Source organism: Bos indicus x Bos taurus, chromosome 22 (assembly GCF_003369695.1).
Source record: "Bos indicus x Bos taurus breed Angus x Brahman F1 hybrid chromosome 22, Bos_hybrid_MaternalHap_v2.0, whole genome shotgun sequence".
Classification (NCBI taxonomy): Eukaryota; Metazoa; Chordata; class Mammalia; order Artiodactyla; family Bovidae; genus Bos; species Bos indicus x Bos taurus.
Window position 1 is genome coordinate 49,097,237 of NC_040097.1, and position 13,056 is coordinate 49,110,292.

Here is a 13,056-nt window from a genome sequence, read left to right on the forward strand (position 1 = left end):
TTTTTTTTTTTTTTTGGAATTGCTTCTTAAATTTCTCACGACTTAGTGACTGAAGAGCAACAACAAGCAAATATACCTGATAGCCCTTGCTGCTGCTGCTGCCGCTAAGTCGCTTCAGTCGTGTCCGACTCTGTGCGACCCCATAGACGGCAGCCCACCAGGCTCCCCCGTCCCTGGGATTCTCCAGGCAAGGACACTGGAGTGGGTTGCCAGCCCTTGGGCCACAACTAATGAGCCCCTGGGCTGCAACTACTGAAGGCCATGTGCCTAGAGCCTGTGCTCCATAAGAGAAGCCACCAAAATGAGAATCCCATACACTGCAATTAGAGAGTAGCCCCCATTCTGCACAACTATAGAAAGCTCGTATGTAGCAACAGAGACCCAGCAGAGCCAAAACTAAATAAATAACATAATTTTTAAAAACCTTTAAATTATAAATTTGACTACTCAAAAATGAACATTGTAAAGTAAAAAACCACACAACTGGGAGAATATATAACAAACATGCATCAGTCGGGGGATAAAAAGGATCAAGAATGTGTAAAGAGGCCACAAATCAATAATAAGACAATATAAAAATGGCCAAAAGACATGAATGGGCTTTTCAATAAGAGAAAATATAAACAAACATATGAAGAGATGCTCAATCTCTTTAATAATAAGGGAAATGCAGATCAAGACCACAATTTACACTTTGCTTGAGAAAATTTAAGAAGTCTGACAATACTCAATATCCATTTTTCATACATTTCAGGCAGGAGTATTCATGGTTCCATTTTGGAAAACAATTTGGCATTGTCTCGTAGAGCTGAATATCCTCACACCTTGAGTGTGTGTGTGTTGTGTCCAACTCTTTGTGACCCCATGGACTGTAGCCCTCCAGATTCCTCTGTCCATGGGATTTCCCAGCAAGAATACTGGAATGGGTTGCTGTTTCCTCCTCCAGGGGATCTTCCCCACCCAGGGATCACACCTGTGTCTCCTGTGTCTCCTATATTGGCAGGCAGATTCTTGACTGCAGAGCCACCAGGGAAGACCCAACCTCACACCTTATGACCCAGCAATTCTATTCCCACTTGTATATTCTGGGTAAACATTTGTACACATGATCCAAGAAGAGTATCAAAATATTCATGATAATACATTCCAAATATGGGAGGTGGGGAAAAGAGCCCAGAAACCCCATCAAGAGAGGAAGGGATAAACTGTGGTATATTTCTCTAATGGCATACAATACAGCAGTGAAAATGAATACACTTCAGTTATATCTCTCCAGATTTGACCAGCCATTGCTGGATTTGTAGATACAAGGGACTATTAGCCAAGGAATTGTGGGCAGTCTCAAGAGGCTGGAAAAGGCAAGGAACTACATTCCCCACTAGAGCCTCCAGAAAGGAATACAGCCTTGTGACACCTAATTTTAGCCAAGTGAGGCCTATTTTGGCCTTCTGACCTGCAAGACTATAATACTTCTGTGTTCTTGAAAGCCAGTAAGTTTGTGGTAATCTGTCACAACAGCAACAGGAAACTAGCAGAGTGTGTACGTGTGTAAGGTTGGAGAGGGTGTCACACAATAGAGGAGACTTCCTAGGGAGGGAGGGAAAGAGGGGAGTGAAGGAGGGAGGGATGGAGAGAACTTTTGTTTTGCTCACAAAGATTTAGTTTGGGGCCTGGAGCCAGCTTCTCTGGTAGAGTTCCCTTCAGTGTCCCCCAAGCATCACCTGAATGCCCAACAGGGCCCTGACAGTCTGCAAGAACCTGAAGCATTTGTTCCCAAAGGTCCCCAACCAAGTGGACAGGCCCCAGCAACTGATTCCCAATATAAAAAGAGGAAACTGAGGCCTGGGACAGGGAGGTACAGCCAGGAGCAGCCCCCTTTCTGAGGGCAGGAAATGGCCAGATGCTACATCTTAGAACTCACGCTTCTTGGGAGGGCAGTCTTCTTCCATAGACTTCCCATAGTTGAACAGGGTCCGGCAGGCTCCTGTCAACATCTATACTGAGAATGTGGCCCCACAATTCCTGGGTGTCATCATAATCGAAACCCTTCACACCCTCCCAGCCCTTCCTCCCTAGAGACAGGACCACAAGCTAAAGCCAGGGCCCACCTGACCACAATCCAGGCCCAGCCGGACCCTTGGAAGCAGAACCCTTGGGTTCCATGGTGTCCAGGGAGCAGTGTCACAATGGGGTGGGTAGGTCCTGGGGTTGGGTAGGATGAGGGGGAGCAGCATTCTACCACTGGGGCACACCTGGCCATAGGCCCTAGGAACAGAAGGGGCAAGGCAGACTGGGAAAATCTCCGCATGAGCCAACCCCATGCCTTCATGCAGGCTGTGCCCAACACCCAGAGCACCTGCCTCCCCCATGATGGCTCCACCTCCATTGTGGGAAATCCTCCCATCCTTCCAGGCACCACTTGCTCACCTTCAATCCCCAGGCCTAAGAAGAAAGAATGGAGAGGAAAGTCAAGGGAGGGACAGACGCTCCGCTCAGCTGCTCCCAGATCCCCACCCAGGGGAGGAGGGAGTGTAGGTTAAAGTTTTCCTGGTGGGAAATTTGAGGAGTGGCCATAGGATGGCTTTTTCTTTCTCTGAGAGGAGGATGAGAAGCTATCTGGTAGGGGGTAAGAGGAAGGGAGACAAGCAGAGTGGACCTGAGAAATAGCCACCAGTGAGAATCGGAAAACAAGCTGACTTGAAAAGCTGGTAGGAATACAAGGTGCTGCTAAAGACTCAGGAAGTACTGCTGACTGTGGATTCAGAGAAGAGAGCCGCCAGTATGATGCTCTCTAGCTGTGACCAGCTCTTGGGGTGCAAGCAGAAAGAAGGCGGACAGTTGGGCTAATGTGCTGCTATGATTGTGCTAGTTGGACTGTCTTGTAAGGGAGGCCAGCCCAAGAGATACAATGTGGGGGTCCACAGGGAGGGGCAGGAGATGAAGTAGGGTTCCAAGGAGTCATTTGCCAGCACTTTGTTCATACTAAGGAGCAACGCAGAGGTCCTGGGGTGATCACTGAGAACCTCTGAATATTCGTGAAGAAAGCCTAATTTTAGGAGCCTCCCAGGGCCACTGACTGATGATTACTCACTGCAAGTCCCAAAAGAACCAACACTAGTGGCCACCAAGTAAGAAGCCTTCTGCCCCCTTCCCTTACCCTGCACGGGCCCTGCAAGAGCCAGAGCAGCAGAGGATGAAAGGAAAGGGGGGCCTAGAGAGGGATATGTCCTGCCTCTCCCCGCCACTGGTCCTGAGTGAACGGCAGGTGAAGGAGAATCTCTGAAGAGAAGGCAACCCTGAAGCTTTGATTCTGACTAAATCAGTCTCCTCTCAGCAGATCAAATGTCTTGTGGGTCCCACCTTATCCATTCAGGCCTGGTCCAGCCACTGGAGGAACTGCAAACTTCCCTTTGTCCACCTGCCTGGATGGGTCCATGATTTCAAGGGTTGGGAGAGGCCATACTCGGCTGTCCTGTTCTGGGCTTGACTGTGTTTTCAGGACAGGGGGAATCCCAGATGGAGGGGATCTGAGGAGCCATATCCCCAAAGAGTGTCAGAGAACAAGTTAAACCCAAGACACACCCAAGACTCTAATTCAGAACAGGGTACTGGGGGTGGGGTTTTGGGGATGAGCATGGTTTGAAAGGAGGAAGGCCCACCTAGGATGCTTCTGAGATTGGGCCAGGCAGTGGGTGGCTGGCTCTGGGGCCAGCTCACAGGGTACTGCCTCCACTAGCAAGGCTGGTGGTGCTCACAGGTCCAGCTATTTACAGGGGAGTGTTTAGGCAGCTCTCTGCTGCTGCGGGTCTAGCTTTGGAGACACAGTTACAGAGCTAAGTGCTGCTCTAAAGGCTACCCCTGGGCTGGAAATACTTCCCAAGGCCTCCAAATCCTTTTCTGAAAGCACTGCCTTCAGAGAGCTGGAGGAAGCAGAAGGTCATCATTGGCTATCTAGGAACTGTTTCCATTCCTCGCCACCTCCTCCCCAAAGTATGGGAATCATGAGGGCTCCCTCTGCAACAATGGACAGTGGTAAAGTAGAGACCTGGCCTTCTGGAAGAGGGGCCACTGATATGAGGTCCTGGGCTTCAGAGACAGCAAGTACCTCACTGTGGTCAGGATTCTTGCTCCAGGTCATTGATGGTGTCCTTCAAGGTCTGGCCACGTGTCTCTGTCAGCAGGGCACAGAGTAAGCCAGCCCCAATGGGGAGGCTGCCATAGATGAGCACGAAGAGGGACACATGATACTCGCCCAGCAGGATCATGAGTGGCATGAGGATGCCCCTGATCCTTGAAAAGATGCCCACCATCCCCATGCCCGTCTGCCTGTGGGAAGGCCAGCAGAAGCTGAGCGGACCCGGCCTCCCCTGGGTCTACCCCAGCTCCTCCCACAGTTCCACCCCAGCTGACGTCCTTGGGAAGCCCCCATGTCTCATGTGGTGTCCCCAGACATGCACGGTCCCCAGGCTTCCTCAAGCCCACCCAGCCTTCCCGCCCCATCAACCTGCACTTCTCCTTGTCCTACAATGTGGCCTGCTTCCCCCACCCCCAGGCCTTCTGTTTGCCAGCTGCATTCCTGCTATCCAGTCTCTGATCAAAGGCTTCACCTCCTGACCACCCCCCACTCCCACTGCAGACTTCCTTCTGAGCCATTCATCAAACCTGGACTCACACCGTATTTAGTCCTGACAAGGCCAGGCTATGGCCCCTGGTGTATCTGCTCTCCACTGCCCTCCTCTGCACTCCCCTGACCTCATCCAGCCCTGGACTGCATCCAGCCCTGCTGCCCCAGAGCCAGTCCTGTAAGTTCTGTGGGAAACACCAGGGAGGGCAGAGGAGGGATGGTCAAAATGAGGGTCTCGGGAGCAGAGGAGCCAGGGTTGCACCAGCTGCCCTTACCTGATGACAGTGGGGAAGAGCTCAGCAGAGTCCACGTAGAAGATGGTAAATCTAGCCGCCAAGGCAAACTTCCCCACCAGAGCCAGCACAGTGACCACCACAGGCAGATCTGGTGGAGGCTGCCCGTCAGCCACAGGAAGAGTGGCCAGCCCACCTCCTGGGCCCTGTCCCTGCCCTCCCAAACTCCTCACCCCTTGTGCACCCAAGCCCCAGAGAAGCCCTCACTCCTGAAAAGGAAATAAAGGGTCTTGGTAGCAGAGGGGGTGTGGGCAGAGGCCCTGTTATCTGCTGGGACGAAGATGATGGTGATACACGTGAGGCCACCCAGAACCAGGGTCCCCAACTGACTCTACCTGCGGCCCACCCATTCCATTATAAAGATGCTTCAGTAGCAGGCAGGCACCTCGACTGCTCCAAAGTTAACTGTGTCAGGTAGATATTCAGGCCAAAGTGCCCCACCTTGAGGCCCAGACCATAGAACACCAGGCTGTCCACAAACCTGCAGAGTTCAAGAGTCTCTCTCAGTGCCAGGTGATGAGACCCCATCACACTCAGAAAGAGAGACTGCCTTGGCCAGGAGTCACAACAGGAGACAGAAGCACAGCCAGCAAGAGACCCAGTGGTACCCAGACAGCCACCTCCCCCAGAGACATGGCAGCCCTTTAGTTTAGGCCTCAGGGAGGGCTGTGGGCCCTGAGTCCACTCACCAGATGTAGAAGAGAATCAGGGTCTCTTTCCGGAGCTGGGGGTGTTGGAACAGATCTAGGGCATTCCCTGCAGGGCTGGTCTTCTCTGGGGCCAGCTGGGAGGGATGTGCAGAGTGAGGGGCCAGGCAGGCCGGTCTGTGTGGTCTCATCAGGCAGGGCTGGCCTAGTGCTGCAAGTACCTGGCTCAGGATCTTGGAGGGGAGTTTGCGGCTGTTGACCAAGGCCACTTTCTGGATCACTGTTTGGCCTCCTCTCCCTTCCTCCAGGTAAGGAGCCACCGTACAGATTCTGGCAGGGCCCTGTGGGTCAGGAATAGCTGTGACCTTGGGGCCTGAACTTCCCCTCTGTCTTAGCACGCACACACCCCACAGGCCTCACAGCCTCCCGCTCCAGACACCTCTCTGCATGTACCACCAGCCAAGAGGTAGTTTGCCTGGGAAATATCTCCTCACCAGAAGCAGAAGAGCAGAAAGACAGGTGCAGTGACAGCAATCTGGAAGAGTCTCCAGTTCTGGACGCCGTAGGCAAGTCCTGCAAGAGCCATCTGCCCCAAGGAGAAGGTGCGCTGTGCTAGGACCACAGCCTGGATCCTCCACGAGGGCCCCACCCACTCTGTAACTGGAAGCAGGCAGAGGCTGAAGCTGGGCTGGACCCCACCCTATCACTCCTTGCCATCATGAAATGCCACCAGGTCAGGGTCTGTGGTCCTGGTCCAGTTCAGGGCGTGCCAGTGCCATCACATTAGGTGCACGGAGCTGACTGGGCCCCCCAGGCAGTGTGGGAGCGTGGCCACACAGGCCCCATGGCCTTGCTCTGCAGCTGCTGGCTTCAGGGCCCAGATACTCACGTAGGGTGACATTGCTGAAGGTATATCCAGTGACAGCTGTGGCCACAGAAAAGCACAGGACCATGTAGAGCTCAAAGCTGGGCACGAAGGCTGTGCTCATGCCAAGGATGGCGAAGAGAAGCAGCTGCACCAAGAGAGTGGCCTTGTGGCCAATCCTGGGGTTGCAAAGGGGCAGGTCGAGGAGTGAATCTGTCTAAGGGGAAAGAGGGAGACCCAGCTCCAAGCCCTTTCCTGGGCGCTCTGTCTGTGGGAGGGTGCATGGCCCCAGCTGGGAGTCCCATTGCAGGTGGACAGGGCCTTACGTGGAGACTGGTGAGAGGGGCCCTGGGGAGAACTAGACCCTGGGCCAGGAATCCAAGAGCATGCTGGGTTGGGGGAACTGGTCAAGGTCCTTACCAGTTGCAGAGGGGCCCGAAGATGAGCGCCCCAATGAGGAGCCCAGCCACATACACCGACTGGGAGGTTTCCATCAGATGCTTCCGACCATAGACGATGTTAAAATGAGGTAGACACAGGCAGATGTGAGCTCAGGGGTAGCTAAGGCAAGTCCTTTTATCAGCTAGCCCATGCATGACAAACCTCTCAGGACAGAAGTGGGGCAGGTTCCCAAACTGTGTATCAAGGTACCCCAGGGCACCAGCTTTGTGAACTCAGAGTGCACGACACAATACTTAGAAGTGTAAGAGGAAATACAGTGACAGTCAACATCTGTTTCATATCAAACTACCAGCTCCAGATGGTTCACGCAATTCTTTTCAGTGATCTGTGTGAAGTTGTGTTTTTGGCAAGTGCTGTGGGAAAAGCAAAAACCATGTGAAACTCACAGGGTTCAAGGACTGCGAAATGTGGTTCCCAATATATCCTATTAGGAAGTAACTGTACTGACTTGAGGATGAAATTTAAATGTTTTCTTTTGATTTGTGTATTTTTTTTTAAACAGCCACTGAGTTGTTAGTATATAAATTCTTAAGTTTTGTTTCTATTTTTGCTGTTGGTGGTTTTTGTTTGTTTGTTTGTTTACCCCACTGCATGGCATGAGGCATCTTAGTTCTTCAACCAAGGATCAAATTGGAAGTGCAGAGTCGTAATCACTGGACCGCCAGGGAAGTCCCTCTTCTTAAGTTGTTTGGATCAAATTACTTATTAGATGAAACTTCCAGGTATGTTTTTTGGCCTGGAGATACCATATAAAATTATTGACCCACCATGGATGCACGGTTTGGGAACCCCTGACGGTCACTAACTGCTTCTTCCTGACAAATGGGGCTTCTTCCCTGTAACCACAGCACCCCTCTGACCTGCTTGGGCCTTTTAGACTTTTCCCAACGAACTGAAAAACCCGCCTGAAACTCCCATCATTCTCAGGCAATCAGAATCCTAAGAAGCCTTCACACATCCCCTGAGGAAAGAGATTAGGATGCAGGAACATGAAGCCTGTACACACATACACACATGGCGATGGGAGGAGAGACAACCCACATGGAGACTCACAGAACCTGACAGACAGATTGGAAATCCATGTGAAGAACACATGGGTGTCCATACACATTTGCACACACGTCCACTGCATGCGCACACACAACAGTGCATGTGACTGACCCGTCTGTGTGCCCCTCAAGGAAGTTCTGTGCCCCCTGCACACCTCTCAGCTCCATCCTCAAGTGTGCGCAGGGGGATCATGACAGGTGAGGTCTCCTCCAGAGCTCACGGACACAACTTCACAATATTAATGCTTGCTGAGTGCTTACTCTGGATTGGGTACTATGCCAAATGTTTCACACGCATTATCTCACGTAATTCTAGCAATAATCCTTGACTTACTATATATAGGTTCAGCAGCTAGTCCTAGGTCCTCGAGTTGGACAGCTGGATGGCAGTGAGTTCAGACATCTTCGCTGCCCTGGACAGGGAGTGAAACTAAGGGAAAGCTAAGGTAATGTTTCCTGAGTGAAAGGATGCGTGAATGAATGGAAGAAGGAACCAATCAATACCTTCAGTTAGCTGAGAAGCCAATCTCCATGAGTTACCTAATCTTTAGCCCAAAATTAACCAGTCCAGGAGATAGTATTTTGCTCCTACATCTGTCCTGAAGGACAACTGTTAATTCTGTAAGAGCTTTAAGTGATCATCAAATGATGAATGGATTGCTCCCGAGAATGAAGTGTGGCAGGACCGGGTACTTGGAACTTGTTGTTCCACCCAGTTCTATCCTGTTTGCTTTTTTGTCCAGCCACCACAGATTGCCTCGTAGTTAGATATTGTTTAAAATAAAAATTTATGAATAAAGGTCTGCTGAGTCATTCTGTGTGACTTTGTTAGCTGATCTGCTGCTGTCTTGGGTTTCCCATGTACAAATGAAGATGAAACAGATTCCTTAGTACCACCGGATAGGATAAAAGGAATTAACACGTACAATATAGGTAGCAAAGTGGCTGAGCTAAGTCAGTTCAGCTGAGGCTGTACTAACACAGCTTCGTGAGGCCCATGAAGCACACAGCTGGTGACATAGGCATCTCGGATACAAGGGGCCTTCATGCTCTGAAGACGTGAGTGCCAAGCCATGGGACTCCACCAAGGCTGCCTCCTCTGCTCAGTGGACACCATTCATTAATCCTATCTTATCAAATTATCTAACTCCCATGTAGGCTTATTATTCCCTGTTTCGCAGAAGAGAGAGGCTTGGAGAGGAGCCAAGACCAACCCCAGTTCATGTGCTGATGTCATGTTGCAGATGGAAAAGAGACGAACAGGGCTCCAACTTGGGACACCAGGTGTCAACCTCCCCAGCCCTAATGTCTACGGTGGACAGTTCTGTCTGGGGCCTGCCACGGTGGACTGCAGAATCCCACTCCATTTCTTGGAGCACAACCCATCACAACAGTGGAAGTCTCACTTCCACTCTTCCAAACCATCAATGGCTCCCACTGGAAGAAAGTCCCAATTCCTTAGCACTGGTATCGGAGACTCTTTAAGAGTTGGCTCTTGTCTTTTCCCAGTCCTCTTTGTATGTGAGCATTGCTCACACAGGCCAGGCGCTTTCATGCTCCAGACCCTAGAAATGGCTATTCTCTCTGCTCTGCACGCCTTCCTTCTGTGGTTCCAGGACAGACCACACTGTTTTTGCTATTCACTGATGGTCCAGTGACCTCTGTGTTCAGAGGTTTGTGTGGACAGGGCTGGGAGTCATTTTCTCTTTTACCAAGGATGGGCACCCAGGAAACGTTGGACAGGTAGGCTGAGAAGGAGAAATGTACTCTGTCATTCACGAGCACACAGCTTATAAGGAAATGTATTTTTTTTTTTTTTTTTCTTCTCAAATCTGGATTATCTGGATTTCACTTTGCATGTGAAGCTGCTGGTTATAAATGAAACTTGGGATATCAGGTCAGATAAGCCCCCAGAGTCAGCGTAGCTTGTAGTGTAGCTTCTACCCCTGCTTGTAGACTGGAAGCCAGGATGGACACCTCACACAAGGTAGCTCCACTCTGGAACCCAGTTTGGGGTTGTCAAGTAGTTCGGGGCACAAAGTACCAAAAGCATACATTCACGTGGGAGTTGCAGTCCTTGGGAGGGTGGGTCCGTGGAAGCATGTCAGGGAAGGGCCAGAGGGCCAAGGTCCAACATCAGGATCAGCAAAGAGGAGAGAGGAGAGAGAGGCCCTTAGTCCTTGAGAACATCCCTTTCGTCCCATAAAACCTGCCCACCCCTGGCCCAGGCAAACCAAGTTCCTGACCCATCACTTTCTTCCTGTTACCAGGCCTTTCTTTTTCTATTCTCTGCCTACGAAGGCTTTCTCCTTTTCCCTATTAACCTTCTTCTGGTCCCTGGGCACCCAGCTCACACACCAACTGCTTCAGGGAGCTGCCTGCCCATTCTCTCCCCAGGAAGAAGCAAATTCTAGCCTCAGAGTTTATTGAGCCTTTGTCCCTGTACTAGGAGTCCAGGTCTTCTCAGAGGTGAACAGGGTGCCTCTGTTCTGACTGTGCCTCACATATTGAGAACTCAGGAGCTGTTGGTTGGATAATAATTCCATGAACAGTCCAGCAAAGGCTGTGAACAAGAGCTAGGGTTGGCTCTGAGCACTCTGGAAGTCTGTCTGAGCTATAAGGATGGTGACACTTGGCTAGATGGGCAGCGAGTTTATGAGCACCTGGAGAGGTAGACACAGCGTCTTAAGGATGATGAAGATCAGATCTACCATCTACACCGGGGAGATGAAGGAAGGGGCACTGAGGATCAGACAAACCCAGGCTGGGCTAGATCCAGGGCTAGCAGAGTTCAAGGTGACCTACTCCCGCTGTGGGTGGACTGAGCGGGAGGATCAGGAAGAAGGCAGGAGGACATACCCTCAGGCTGCTGGGTGCCCTGAACGAGAGTCCCAGGTCCACTGTGAAGCATGTGTGCTGCCCCTGTCAAGTCATCTCCCTATTCTGTGCTCCGCCCTACTGTCTGGGAAGCAACCCTTCTTGCTCTGAGGTGGCTGGAGTGGGAAAGTCTTTCTACTGTTCTGCTGGGGCCCCTCCTGAGAACAGAGTTAGCACAAGCAATTGCTCAGGTATGTGCAGGACAAGTCCTAGAGTTCCGCATGGCCTCCAGCATCTCAGAGGCAGGCAGGCAGGAAGAGATTTAGAGAGAAAGGCTGGAGGCAGGGAGTCCAAGGCAAGCAAGCAGGAAAGTAGACGAGTGGGCAGGGAAGGGGTAGGACTGCAAGATTAGTTAAATAAGAAGACAGGTAGGTGGGCAGACACACAGCGGGTGGCTGAAAGACAAAGGCAAATGGGAAGGCAGATGCAAACCTTGGACAGAGAAAGGCATGAGAACAGCTGGACAGGAGTGGCAGGAAAGAAGGCCATGGGGCAGACATGCGAAGGGACAGATAAAAACAGAGAGATGAATGGACAGATGGACAAATATTCCAGACAAAGGGAATGGATGGAGAGTTAGATGGGCTGACAGGCAGAGGACAGAAAGCAAAACAGGCATGACAATGGTCATTCAGGCCTGGGGCGAAGGGGCAGCTTCAGAGGCAGTCACACCTGAGACTGAGGGCAGAGTGGCAGGCAGAGCAGCTGACTGACTCAAAACACTTAGAAAGTCAGACTGACGCACGGCCTTACCTCATTCTCTACAGACAAGGGCCTGCCTTTGGGATAGACCCAGCCTCGCAAAGCTGTGTCTCACTGAAGCTGTGGCTGAGGACGCACTCCAGGCTGGCACCATCGGGGGCAACTGGAACATGAGGCAGAGCTCGGGACTGCCTGCAGCCTCCAGGGGCAAGCTCAGGGCCAGCTGCTCAGCCGTGCTCAGGTTCAGAGTCTGGTTCCTGAAACAGGCCACTGAACAATAGTGGGCCTCGTCCAGGACCATGAAGACCTGGGTGAACATGTAGAAGGCGGTCAGGAAGCTGGGCACACTCAGCAGTATCAGCAGCTGCACGTGGAAGTGACCAAAGCTGCCCAGTTCAGCCAAGACCTGGGCAAAGGGAGCCATGGTCACTGGTCACCAGCTCCTTAGCTGGGGCTACCAGCTAGCTTTGCAGCTCGCTTGGGGTAATGGTGGCAGCTGCGTTAATGTTTAATCCAGCCCTGTGTGGCTCCACCTGTCACACCTCTGCTCCTGAGCTCAGGTCTAGGAATGACAGAATATGATGAAAAAACAGTCCACTCTGGCTTGGAGGATCTGAGGATGTTTGACGGACTCCGTGAGAAGGCAATACCAGAGGAACTTCTCAGGCCTAGCATGCAGCAGCGAGCTCTAGTCAGATATTACATGGTGTACAAGGACCACACTCCTAGCTGCAACATCCTCTACAATTCACACCAGTGCAAACCCCTCCCATTGTGAAAGAATCCAAATTCTGAGAGTAATTTCAATGCTACAGGGCAGTTGCTACTGTACTTGTCAGTAGAGCAGCAAGGACCCAGATTGCATGTTAACTCGGCCAAGAGTCCAACCAACCTGGTCTCATGACCCTGACCTTACTGTCTCCTGCAGGGTCCCTAGCACGTGGTGGTATGCACCACCAGTCAACCCAAGGGTAGTGTTAAAGCCAGGAGACCCACCAAGGGCATACATGCCTTTCCCTTCAGCAGGACAGCTAACACATGTATCCTCATCTCTATCTAATCAAGGAAGAAACCATTAAAACCCTCCCACAATAAGAAACAAATGCAAGTGGCCCCAGAGTAGCCCCAACCACACCAGGCAATCTCAGTGAGCACCGAAGGACAAAGCCCCACCCCGGTTGGGGAGCCCCCATGTGGGGGTCATTCCTATAACCTTGCTGGAGTCGAGGTTAGGATGGGGCACAGTGTGGGAGGTGGCAGGTCAGGATTCTTACAGGAACCTCCCACAGATGAACACCCCCATCTTTTTTGTACCCTGGGGGTCTTACTGCAGGTAGACCCTGGGCTTGGAAGGCATCTAATTATGGGAGGATCAGAATGATGGGGCGAAATAGACCATTAGGGGAAAATACATGCTTGGGTGTCATACTCACATTCATCTATTTGTGTAGCCCTCGGAAAGTCTTTAAATTATTTTAAGAAAAGAGATGAGCAGAGGTGCAGGGGTGAAGAGAATGTGGGGCAGTAAGGTTGTGCA

General features: G+C 51.4%; 1 protein-coding gene across 1 annotated transcript; it reads right to left on the reverse strand.

The window, feature by feature from the left end:
• Positions 1-2,238: 2,238 nt before the first annotated feature.
• SLC22A13 (solute carrier family 22 member 13) lies at positions 2,239-11,943 on the reverse strand. The gene is given in 13 exon segments (XM_027523603.1): positions 2,239-3,920; positions 4,111-4,326; positions 4,900-5,018; positions 5,195-5,319; positions 5,322-5,398; positions 5,607-5,844; positions 5,847-5,905; positions 6,059-6,224; positions 6,454-6,608; positions 6,850-6,990; positions 7,178-7,183; positions 11,610-11,673; positions 11,676-11,943. Coding segments are annotated over 13 exon segments (1,773 nt in total). The 3' UTR covers positions 2,239-3,781.
• Positions 11,944-13,056: the final 1,113 nt, after the last annotated feature.